The sequence below is a fragment of the Amphiprion ocellaris genome, chromosome 9 (genome assembly GCF_022539595.1).
Source record: "Amphiprion ocellaris isolate individual 3 ecotype Okinawa chromosome 9, ASM2253959v1, whole genome shotgun sequence".
Lineage (NCBI taxonomy): Eukaryota > Metazoa > Chordata > Actinopteri > Pomacentridae > Amphiprion > Amphiprion ocellaris.
Genome location: NC_072774.1, coordinates 18,288,216 through 18,301,262, shown reverse-complemented (window position 1 = coordinate 18,301,262; position 13,047 = coordinate 18,288,216). Strand labels below are relative to the sequence as shown.

The 13,047-nt window shown below is 42.3% G+C and overlaps 1 protein-coding gene across 1 annotated transcript in view; it reads left to right on the top strand.

The window, feature by feature from the left end:
* The window catches only part of si:dkey-22o22.2 (neural-cadherin), a 164,755-nt gene that overhangs the window by 63,882 nt on the left and 87,826 nt on the right, over nucleotides 1-13,047 (top strand). Inside the window, exons 3-4 of the mRNA XM_055013798.1 lie at nucleotides 3,750-3,938; nucleotides 12,348-12,573. Of these exons, the coding sequence (XP_054869773.1) occupies nucleotides 3,750-3,938; nucleotides 12,348-12,573 (415 nt within the window). The remainder of the gene's footprint in view (nucleotides 1-3,749; nucleotides 3,939-12,347; nucleotides 12,574-13,047) is intronic.

Sequence of the window (13,047 nt, the reverse complement as noted above, 5' to 3'; positions counted from 1 at the left end):
AGTAACACTGATGCCGTTGAACAAGAGGCAGCGTAACTGTGCTTGGACTACACATTATACCTTATCGTAGCATTAAATGTCATTATTCTGGTGTCAGTGACCTTTCATTAGCCCGGAGGTACAAAGAAGACATTTTGTCCAGCTGACAGCTCTGTCTCCTCCTTCCTCCTCCTGGATGTGTGTTTCCACACGGAGACGTTGAGTTTTTATAGTTTTTGCCCGAGCTGACACATGTGCTGACCGCTGGCGCTGCATCTGAATGTGTTGATGTTTATCATGATAATGGGACAGATTTCATTTCACTTTCATACACGGCCCACAGCGCAGCATATGTAAAACAGCAGACAGAAATAGATGTGATTATTCTGGATTTCATGGGCTGACTGAAGACTGAAGACCAGCGATGCAGAAGATGACTGAGGTGCACCGAGCTGGAAGTTTTTTACTTCGTCATTATCACCTCATCTTTCTAACTTTTTTTTAGTTATTGTTTTTTCGCTTGTTTTTTTATGTCACTGCATGTATTAGGCTGGCATAGCATAGTTATTTTCAGATTAAGCTGGCCTTCTCAGAAATGGCATTCATTTGCATATGAGTTATATTATAAATGTTTTTATAGCCCAAAAAAGACTTCTATGCAAGAGTTTTGTTCTAATTGTCCTTTGTTTAAGGACTATAAAAAACCATGGCAACGGGAGATCCTTAGTGTTAGTAATGTTTTAAAAAAATATATACTGATAGTAAGTTAAGTTAATGTTACTAGAATTTGATTTATGCTTTTGGAACTATGGTTCCCGTTATGCTTTGATAAATATATGCATTAAGAATTGTTTTGTTGTGGATTCAGTGGGTTAGGCTCTGGGCTACAATGATGATTTTTGATCATACACAGGCATATTTTAAGTATGACAAAGTAGATAATTAAATAACTGTCACTGAATTACTTTGATGCTTTGAAGTAAACCCAACCAAGTTCTTGAGTGTTATAAAGCACACTTTCTGTGTTTCTAAAGGGATTTGTGGATGTGTATTTGGAGTGAAATTTAGGAAATAATGGCAGTGAAAAGGTGGATTTATGGTTCCACATTGGTGTGAGTTTGCATAGGTCTCTGCACACACAGAGTGAAGGATTATGGGAATTCAACTGATGCTGAGGCTACAGAGACACGTCACCATTCTTTGATGATATTATGTCTAAGTCAAATGCTGATTGGTTAAAGGCTGCTTCGAGCCGGGAAAGCTAAAGGCCGCTTGTGATTGTCGTTTTCTGAGTTCAATTCATAGTTTTTATCAATTGGTTTCATTCCATGATACTTCAGCTTTCTTTTTTGCAGCAAGGGCAAAAGAAAACAACTGCAAACATGAACCACACAGCAGACAAAGCGATAGTATGTTTCAGCCTTAAGTCACACTGAGTCTAAAAATATGTGTATCATGTTTGTGTTGAGATCTGACAAAGTTATAATTCAAAGAAGAAATGCATTTTTTAAAAGAAGGATACAACCAATCTCAAGTTATTTTCTTCTATTGATCTTCATCCTCCATCCCTTTTCCCCACACACCTCCTTTTCCTTCTAGTTAATTTTTTCTTTCACGCCTCCATTTCTTCCCTCCTCTGCCTTATCTCTCCTCTTAATTTGTCTTTGCCTGTAACTGCCTTGTTACTCCTTCTCCTCTCGTCCTCCTTTATCATCCTTCTTTTACTATAATTTTATCTTCTTCAACTCTGATCCCCTCCTTGTTTGTCTCCCTATATCCTCTCCTTCCTCCCTGTCCTGCTCTCAGTATGTTGTGAGACCTTCACAGATGATATAAAAAGACAGAAACAGAGGTAGATGCTGTTGTGTTTTCACCTCCTTCTTCTGTCGCCTCCTCATCCGTGTCTCTTCTTCTTCTTTGGTCTCCCTGAAGTGAAGTTTCCTCTCTTGTTCAGGCTGTTGTCTCCTTCGCTGCCTGTGACACGACACAGAAGCCAAAACAACAGCGAGCGCCGAAGCACCTTCAAACCGAACAAATCCCTCCTCAGAACCAGGCAACATGAAAAACGACATAAAGAAACAGAGTCGACTCGTAGATGCAGAAAACATATGTGTGTTTGTGTGTATTTTTGACTGGGCGAACGGGAGCTCCCGCTGCGTGTGGCCGTGTGATCTTGTGAAAGTTTACTTGTTTTATTTTGGAGGAAACTGTCTCTCCTCGGCTCATGTCTTCTCTTGCAGCAAGGTGGAGATGAAACACGAGAAAACACGACAGATGTTGCAGAGAAATGTCACCTCGTCCCCTTTGGCTGAGAGCTGCTCGGCTTTCACGCCGCCGTCTGAACAAGTGCAGCGAGCTTTGCTAACAAGCTTTGTTACTACAAAGCCGGGACAACAATAGCAGCCAGTTACAGCAAGGAAACAGCAACTAAAATACACAAAACTGTTGTTTGTAGAGTTTGTAAAGCGGCACTGAAATAAATAAACATAAAAACATTAATGCGCTCAATTTAGGCTCAAAATGATGGTTAAAAATCTGATGTTAGTGCTGACAAACTTGAGAAAGCTACGTCTTCATCTAATTGTAAAGTACAGATGCTTGCAGGAATCAAAGGTATATTTATTAATAACATCTAGAAAACAGTATTTGATTTTCTCAGATTAATAATATGTACTCACAAAATGTAGTTGTCACTAACTCAGCTCTACAAAGCTTGTTAGGTCCACATTTTGGTTTTGTCACCAGTGGATAAATTCTAAGAACCCATAAATCTACGATAATGTCAACATAGATCAGATTTAATCAGTTAGGATTTGATTAATAAAACAGAGCTTGTGTCTGCTAATAATAATCTAGTCACACTTCAAATTTATATGATTTAAAATGCCAATATAGAGGCTCTTCAGTGTGAATTTTGAATATGCAGTAATTTGTCTTGAAATACATGGCAGGTGAATAACTGGTGAACATTGTGGAATATTTATGAGCTGAACAGCTGCAAGTTTTTCTCAGGAGTTGGTGGACACCCAAAACAGAGCTAAAAGAGAGTGGATTGTCTTAATTGTGGCATTCATGAGGGGAACACAGATATAGGGATTATTATGTCACTCTGTATCTGCCAAACGATGGGGCATAGCAACTGTAAAATGTCACAGCTTCGAGTCTCTGAGTACTCGAAATGCATTTTAGCAGCTTTGAATTAATAACGTAGCATTAAGGTAGCAGTCTGAACTGAAACAACAGGTTGTTTTAGCTTTTTTATGTTTAGTAATGACTGATTCAGTACAGTGTAACTCTTAAGTGATGGTTAAATGAAAGACTGTCCAGACTGATTGTCCAGGCTTTTTATTTTTTGTTATGCTTCAGTTTTCTGTGTTTTTGTTTGTTTCCAACAATAGCAGATTACATTTCAGACACATTTTTCCAAAGCAGCTTAAATCAAATTCATTTCATCTCCAGTGGAACACATCTCTGAATGCATGTAAGCATCTCAGCTGAGTTATGCCAGCCAAAGTCAAGCTGAAATTCAAACAAGGAAACCCAGAGAGCCACAATTATCACAATGTAGAGTGGATGCAATTTGTTGTTTCACTCTGTGGAAGTAGTGGCTATGTAGCACATATTATGGGATGACAGATAAAAGAATAAATGTGACTAGAAATTTACTTATTTTTGCAGCAGCAAAGTCGATCATGTAATGACTGACAAAAATGATTTATTTTACACTAAATAAATAATTGGTCCTTCTCTCATCTTCTGCCCTCCCCCAGGTGATGAGTGGTACCTGTGCAGGTTGACTCTGAGCATGCCCAGTCAGGCTGACCTGCAGTGGGCCATGTTTCCTTCACCTTACCTGGGAGCCATCGGTCCTGATGCTACACCTGGCTCCGTCGTGTACCGGCTGTTGGCACGGCAACGAGACGGGTCGCTGGGTCAAGCCCACTTTGTCCTACTAGATGGTGAGTGTTTCATTTTTGTTTATTTTAATTGTTGTATTTTTACTTTTCTGTGTTTCTTATGAGCTGCACAGTGGCTCAGTGGTTAGCACCATCGCCTCTCATCCCAGCCTGGACCTGGGATCTTCCTGTGTGGAGTTTGCATGTTCTCCCACAGTCCCACAGAGGTTAATTGTTAATTCTAAATTAACCGTAGGTGTGAATGTGAGTGGGCTTTTTTGTCTCTCTGTGTAGCCCTGTAATAGACTAGTGACCTGTCCAGGGTGTCCCTCTCCTGGGACAGGCTCCAGACCCCCACGAACTTACAGAGAGTTAAGGAGTGTATAGATAATGGATGGATGGAAGTTTTTATTATGGACACAAATTATGCAAATGTGATTATCTAGTATATATTGATATAACTATATGGTCAAAAGTATATTCTCATCTCTGTCATTCGTTATTCTCCTGATTTGCACCATGAGTTTGTTACGACTGCGGTCGTATGAGGTTGTTTGTTTCCGCGCTCTGTGTGTCTTTGTATTTAACCAATCCAATATGTAAATACGGCCGCGCCGCACCACTGCTCGGATTGGACGTCACGTTGACGGGTCGGCGCCGGATTGGCTCGGTCTACCACGAGGACGGACATAAAAAGCGGAAAGATGACGTCGCTTCCGGGGTTCAGAGAGCGAGGGAACCAGATGGGCGAGTCATTCTGCACGGAGTCCCAACCAGCACACAGCAGCACAGTCCATCCACTCCTTAGTTCTTTGTTTAACAACCCAAGTTTATTTGTAAGAGAAGGGATCGAGCTGCTGTCTTTTGTTTCTTTCGTTCCTCTTGTTTTCGGGAAGTTTAGCGTAGTTTTGTTTGTTTTGACTTCAGCTCATCCATACTTTTAGTTTGTTTAATACAACCTTTGTTTATATTCGCTTTTGGAACATAAATTATTGATTTCGTTGGAAAAATCTGTGGTGTGTGCTGCTTGAGGCCCCAACAGGATGACATTTTCATGTTACATTCAGTGACCCCTAGGCTGGGTGTAACATGAATTGGGGGCTCGTCCGTTGTTTTTTTTCGCTTAGTTAGGTGAGTATTTTTTCCTGGTTGGTATTTTTCTGTGTGTGGGAGGAATTAGGGGGGAGAATGGCTGATTTCTCCATTGAAGAGTTCACTGACAGTCCCTCGTGGGAAAAATTTGACAACTGTAGGAAGACAGACTTATTAATTATTGCCGGTCATTTTAATCTTGGTGTGTCTGCTAATGCCCGCAAAGCAGAGATGCAGACTGTCTTGGCTCAACAGCTGGTGGACACAGGTGTGCTTCCTGCTAGAGCTGGCAGAGTAAGACGCCACCGCAGGTGGATGCAGCGGAGCCTGAGGTTCCCGGTGAATCCCCTGCTGGTCTGGATCACAAACCGGCCGCTGGTTCTCTGGTAGGTTTGGCTACAGAGGATCTCTGGCGATTAAAGAAGCTGAGGTGAGAAACCGATAGATGGAAGTGCAGGCGATGCATCTCCGCATCCGAGCTCTGGAAGTGTAGCGGGACCAGCCTGCAGCTCACCTGTCAGTGTCCAGTCAAAGTGCTGCATCTGTGTCATCAGGTGGGTTTGACATGAGCAAGCACATTGCATTAGTTCGATTCTTATTTCAGCGCTTTCGAGCGCATAGCCTCTGCTTTAAAATGGCCCACAGAATTTTGGTCCTTGTTGCTGCAGTGCAAACTTGTGGGTAAAGCGCAAGAGGTCTGTGCTAGTCTGTCTATAGAGCAGAGTTTAGATAACGACACTGAAAAAAGCTGTGCTGCAGGCCTATAAACTCGTTCCTGAGGCATATAGGCAAAAATTTAGAAATCGTGAAAAAAAAAATGCCAACCAGACCTACGTAGAGTTTGTGCGTGAGAAAAGCGTTTTGTTTGACAAGTGGTGTCAAGCTTGTAATGTTAAATCTCTGGAAGAGATGCGCGAGTTAATCCTGATTGAGGAATTTAAAAAGTGTTTGCCGGAGCGCATCGTGGTGTATCTGAATGAACAGAAAGTCTCGTCTGTAACGAACGCAGCTGTCTTAGCTGATGAGTTTATTTTGACTCATAAAAGTGTGTTTTCTCCACAGTCATCTCGTGGACCAAATGTTTTGTATGAACGGAGAAACCGATCACCGAAGCTTGCGCGGAGAAATATTCCCACGGTTGCCGGTGACAGCCGCGAGTGTTTCTACTGCCATGAGCTGGGTCATTTAATCGCAGTCTGTCCTGCTCTAAAAAAGAAAGGTCAGTCTAAACCTAACAAACCGCCCGCTGGCGTTTGTCTAATAAAAACTGTGACTTCTCCTGAAGTGCGTTCTGTGCCTTCTGAAAGCAAAATCTCTGACGTTGATGCTCGTTTTCAGCCGTTCGTTACAGAGGGCTTTATTTCTGTGACCGGAGAGGGAAAAAAGTACCGATAAAAGTTCTCCGTGATACGGCAGCCTATCATTGGATGATGTTAAGTGATGTCCTGTCACTGTCCATCGAGACTTCGTGTGGTTCTGATGTGTTAGTGTGGGGTATTGGGATGGCTGTACTGAGAGCCCCGCTGCATATGGTGTATTTGAAATCACCGCTGGTGACAGGACCGGTAAAAGTAGCCGTGTGTTCGCGGTTGCCAATCAATGGTGTCTCGTTCATTTTAGGAAACGATTTGGCTGGAGGAAACGTTTTTGCAAGCTGGCGCAGGAAAACCTAACGCAGGCTCAATCAAAAATGAAACGTCATTTTGACTAAAAGTCTGTTCTGAGAGTTTTCCAGCCAGGTGACCAAGTCTTGGTGCTGCTGCCGCTGCCCGGATCCAGTCTGCAGTGTCGGTTCAGTGGTCCATACGTAGTGGAACGTAAGATAAGTGACACAGATTATGTTATTAAAACTCCTGATCGAAGAAGAAAAACTCGTGTGTGTCATATTAACATGTTGAAGCGATATTTTTCCAGAGATAACCCCCCTGTGCCACCTTCTGATGCTCCCGTGGTTGTCGTTTGCGAAGCTCCTCCACAGTACAATGTGTCTGATGACGGCTTAGAAGAAAAAAATGGTTTAATGCCAGTCGCTCGACTGCGAAACTCAGAGGTGCTGAGTGATTTAGAATCGTTTCTATCGTATTTGTGTGAGTCAGCTAGAGCTGACATTATTCAGTTGACAGAGGACAATTTACTCCTCTTTTCGGATCATCCTCGTCAAACATCTGTGCTGTTCCATGACATTGATGTGCAGGGTCATCCTCCTATCAAACAACATGTATACAGGGTTAATCCGACTAAACGGGCCCTAATGCAGCAGGAGGTGAGCATCTTGTGGAACATGGGTTAGCTGTCCCCAGCATCAGCGCATGGAGCTCTCCATGTGTGCTGGTTCTGAAACCAGACAACACTCCTCGTTTTTGTAATGATTACCGAAAGGTAAATGCCGTCACAAAACCCGACTCCTATCCGTTGCCACGGATGGAGGATTGTATAGACCGGGTGGGTTCAGCCAGATTTGTGACCAAACTGGACCTTCTAAAAGGCTACTGGCAGGTTCCGTTAACGCCCCGTGCGTCAGAAATATCTGCATTTGTTACTCCTGATACTTTCCTCCAGTACACTGTTATGCCATTTGGGTTGAGAAACGCTCGCGCTACTTTCCAGCGTCTTATGCATGTAGTTCTGGCTGGAGTGAAAAACTGTGAGGCGTATCTGGATGATGTAGTGGCTTATTCCTCCACATGGTCAGATCATCTGAAGACGTTATCTGAGATATTTAGTCGTTTAGGAGAGGCATCTCTCACTCTTAACCTCACAAAATGTGAATCTGGGAAAGGAACTGTGACTTATCTGGGGAAACAGGTGGGTCAGGGCCAGGTTCGTCCAGTAACAGCCAAGGTGCAGGCTGTAGTAGAGTTCCCTGTTCCTCAGTAGAAACGAGCGTTGCGCCGTTTTCTTGGTATGTGGGTATTATCGAGGATTCTGCAGAAATTTTTCGGAGGTTGTCGTTCCTCTTACTGCCCTAGTTAGTCCGTTAAGAAATTTTGTGTGGACCCCCGCTTGTCAAGCTGCTTTTGAGTCAGCCAAAGCTCTATTATGTAGCGCTCCTGTTCTTGCTGCGCCCGACTTTGCGCGTCCTTTTAAGTTGGAGGTGGATGCTAGTGTATGGGGCGCAGGCGCTGTTCTCCTGCAGGAAGACGACCAGAAACTCGACCATCCCATCTGCTACTTTTCTAAAAAGTTCAACAAGCATCAGGTACATTATAGTACCACAGAAAAGGAAGCACTGGCCTTGCTGCTCGCCCTGCAGAACTTCGAAGTTTATCTAGGTTCTAGCTCACAAACAGTTCAGGTTTTAGGGGCCACAATCCTCTAGTGTTTCTCTCTAGGATGAGAAATTCCAACCAGAGGCTCATGTCTTGGTCTCTTTTGCTGCAAGATTTTAACTTGCAGATTTTTCATAAGAAGGGTAGTGAAAATGTATTGGCTGACACTCTGTCTAGGTCCTACTTGAATTAAATACCTTAGGGGGGTATTTAATTCTTGGGGAAGGGGGTGTTACGACTGCGATCGTATGAGGTTGTGTTTTTTTCCTGCGCTCTGTATGTCTTTGTATTTAACCAATCCAATATGTAAATACGGCTGCGCCGCACCACCGCTCGGATTGGACGTCACGTTGACGGATCGGCGCCGGATTGGCTCGGTCTACCACTAGGACGGACATAAAAAGCGGAAAGATGACGTCGCTTCCGGGGTTCAGAGAGCGAGGGAACCAGATGGGCGAGTCATTCTGCGCGGAGTCCCAACCAGCACGCAGCAGCACAGTCCATCCACTCCTTAGTTCTTTGTTTAACAACCCAAGTTTATTTGTAAGAGAAGGGATCGAGCTGCTGTCTTTTGTTTCTTTCGTTCCTCTTGTTTTCGGGAAGTTTAGCGTAGTTTTGTTTGTTTTGACTTCAGCTCATCCATACTTTTAGTTTGTTTAATACAACCTTTGTTTATATTCGCTTTTGGAAAGTAAATTATTGATTTCGTTGGAAAAATCTGTGGTGTGTGCTGCTTGAGGCCCCAACAGGATGACATTTTCATGTTACATTCACTGACCCCTAGGCTGGGTGTAACAGAGTTCCAATTCAGGTGTTTAAATACTGTTCAGCCATTACATATGAGCATTCTGTTCCACTGTCCACGTGCTTCTGGCCATTAAGTATATTAATCTTACCTAAGGCACAGTGCTCAAAGCTCTTGGAACACCGCCATGAAGATGTTATAAAGAGCCTTTATTAACGTAAAACAAAGTTCAAAATGCATGAAAAGCTCTTTTAAATTCACCTCAGTCTTCCATTATTTGTGCGATTTGTTTTGTACCTACCGCAGTCAAGCCTCCCTCTTTTTCTAGTCAATTTTGCCTAAAACTTGTCATGTGTGTGCTCCTGCTCTTATCTCCCGCCTGTATCTGTAATTAGGTCCGCTGCTGCTCTGCCAGGCACTTTGTGACAAACCTGTTCTGCTCAAAGGAGCGATTTATAAATAAAATTTAACTTGTTGAATTTCAATTACTGTCAAGTGGGTGAAGGAGAGAAAAACGCACATAAACAGCATGGAGCTGCGCTGTTAATCGCTCCCTGGGGCAAAGAAAGCTTCCAGATTCGGGAATAATAGGAAAGTCTCTGGAGAGGCAGCGAGTGGGAGAGTTGTAGGGTGGGTGGATGGGCGCCGGTGGCTGTGGATTTTTTATTTTTTTTATTGGAGAAAGGAGAAGGAAGGAGGAGGAAGGAGTAGAGATATTTTGAGAGCTAATTTCTAATGCTTTCATATTAAAAGCGCCTTACTTCCCTTTGGCGTTTTGTGACTACATGTGTACCGACGAATAATCCAATAATTTATATTAAAAATGGTTTTCAACCTCATGCCAATTTGAAAATATATTCACACAGTGTGTGTGAAGCCAATTAGTGGCGTTAACGTGATTTTACTCAGTTTGAGTAAATTTACAGTTTGTGTTTGAGCAACTGGACAGTGGAGGAAAAATGCTTCTTTGAAAAAGTTTGTACTTTTCCCTTAAAACAGGAACACACATTAGCTCTGTGGAATCTATAGTAAATATAAGACGACCAATGGTACTGTGCCAACTGAATACAGTCCAACTTGACAAAATACTGCGTGTCACGTGTGAAAAAAAGTATTATAGTACGTCTTCTAATCCAGTCACTGTCACACATCCAACAACTAACATCACTGACCTATAGCATGAGTTGTTCTGTGTCAGCCAAAGAACACATCTGCGTCCACTCAGCTCCAGTTCCCTCTGCAGTCTTACACAGCTTTCAAACTGAATTTTTTTTTTCTCCAGGTTTGGTCTTTATTTTTGTGCAAGAGCATGCAACAGTTGCCATTCTTGCTGGATTTGCTGGGGCTTTTACCTCCAGAACTCCATTGATTGTCAAGTAAAAGTTCTAATATATTTCAAAGGTTTATGGTCCTTCTTGATTTTATTTTAGTTTAAGTAGGCTTCAGCTTGTTTTCAAGCTTGTTTCATGTTTTAGCTCCTGTTGCTTCTCCTTTCCAGTTATTGATGGAGCATAAGTAATTTTTAATGATAATGTATTGAAAACTGTCTTTGTCCACAAAAATTACAATGTCTAGGAGATTTTACTTGCTCCCACTAGGTAGCTGACACTAACTTCATAAGATGGTTGAAAGCTCAGTCTCCACCTGAATTTTTAATGCGTTCTGACTTTTGGAAAGGCTAAAAAATAACATCAGTCTTACTAGTTTCCCACGCATATTGCTTAAACATCATTTAGCAATCCTTGCGTTGATGTTTCTTGGAAATCATATTTAGGATGTTGCTGCAGATTTTGAACATACACAGTGGTAAGAAATTGACAAATCACAGTGATGAAAAGGCTTTAAGAGGCTTTACACAACCACTAGACTGTTTTTTCTACTAGAAATAGTGCCAATATTTCCATCTAAAACAAAAAAATGACCTTTTTTAGACGTCTGTGTTTGAAAAAAACAGAATACACCATGAGGTTGTCCTAGTCATAGCTGAAATGTCACGTTTTCAATCAGTGGGATTTAAAGGTGTTGACAGGACTACTTTTAGAGAGAGCAAGGCTAGCTGTTCCCCACTGTTTCCAGTCTTTATGCAAAGTTAAGCTAAGCTAACATAAGCATAAGCATCAGATATGAGACCAGTATTTATCTTCTTTCTTCTTCTCAGAAAAAAGAAAAATATGAACATTTACGTGAAAGGCAATTTTAATTTTCAGGCCAAAATAATTTCATTTAAGAGTTTGTGGGAGCTTTAGTCATGAAATATCACCTGCAGAAGCAAACAAGAACTCTCTGGGTGAGACTCAGACAAAATCATGTCAGAACAATCTCTCCACAAATAGACGGAGCAGGAGGAGATGATTGACAGGTTGGATGCAGCTGCTGGTTCAGAACCCTCTGGTCAACAGCTGGGGATGGTTCTCTCCCTTCATTCTTCTTTTGCAGTCTCCGGTCATCTATCCTTTTTTACTCTGCCACACCTCTCTCTCCTGCTATACCTCTCTCATCACTTGCTTTCCTTTCCTTTTCTTCCAGCTCTCCATCCCTTCCCTCTTATTCTTTTCTCCACTCATCTCTTCCTCTTTCTTATCTTTCTGTCATCTCACTTCTTAGTTGCTCTTTCTTCTCCTTATCCCTCAACTTCTTCTTTTTATCCTCCTCCTCTCTATCTTCCCGTTGTCGCTTTTCCCCTGTTTTCCCTCTGGCTCTTTCTCCCCATCTTTCTACTGCTCTCTTTCCTCTTTCTCTCGCTTCACCCAGGGGGGACGTGGGTGAAAACGAACCCGCTCTCTTCTTCCGAGTCTTCAGAGAGTGTCAACCAGCTCACAAACACACACACAGAAATAAACACACACAGATAAAAACACACACACAGCCTCCCCCCAGCCTCAGTTTGCCTTATTTGGTTTTTCATAATTGGACAGCTGTGACTCTATCTATCTATCTATCTATCTATCTATCTATCTATCTATCTATCTATCTATCTATCTATCTATCTATCTATCTATCTATCTATCTATCTATCTATCTATCTATCTATCTATCTATCTATCTATCTATCTATCTACTGTCTGTCTCAGTATGTTTTTGCTCATGTTGGGAAAAATGTAACTTGAAATGCTTAATTAGCATTTCATTGTAATTTGTTTTTTTCTTTTCCGTCTAGTTAGCAATGAACCAAATGCTTGTATTTCAGTTTTCATGCTTCTAAGCAAAACAAAGTATTTGTTTATCTATTTAAACCGATATACATTTAAATAGAGTTCTGTTGTCTGAAAAAAAGCAACAGAAATAAGGAAAAACTAAGGGAAAACATTGTTTGCATAAAGCATTTCTCAAGAGCTTCCTTCATTCTTTCCCTCCTCTCGAATAAAGGTGGTGAGGACTGTTTTGAGGTGGACCGTCGTTCTGGGGACATCAGAACCACCGGGCGACCTCTGACCCCCAGTAAGGAGTACCGGCTGCGGGTGCAGGCGGTGGATGGACTCGGTCGTAAAGGTCCACCAGGCTCTGTGTCAATCCTCGCCGGCTTCCGACCACCACAGTTCACCAATTCCACCTACAGCCTGAGCGTACCGGAGAACACACCTGTTGGCCAACCGTGAGTCCTTACAGCAGTCTGACAGCTTGTTATCTCTAGCTGAGGTGATGTGAGTGTTTCAGATAGGTTGGGGAAAGCTCTGTGATTTACACTGATGTGCCAAAATGGTATATCTGCCTGCCTAGTATGCTGTTCACATGAAAACAGCTCACTCCCACTGGTGTATGGATTCCTAAAAGCCTCTTAAGGATTTGTCCCCAAGACGTTAGCAGCAGATCTTTCAAGTTGTGAGTCGCTGCAGGTCAGACTTTCACATCTCCTAACACCCTCTCTCTGGTTCGTCACTTCTGAGATGCTTTGGGCCAGTCGTCTGCCAAAACTATTTAGGTCATGTCAAAGTTACTCAAGTGTTGCCTGTGATGTGGGACTGACTAGTGATCTGGGAAAGTGAAGGGCTGAAATTTGAAAGATATTAACTTTTGCAAATGATTTCATAATTTCACCTCGAAGCACTGTAGAGATTTGTGAGTAAAT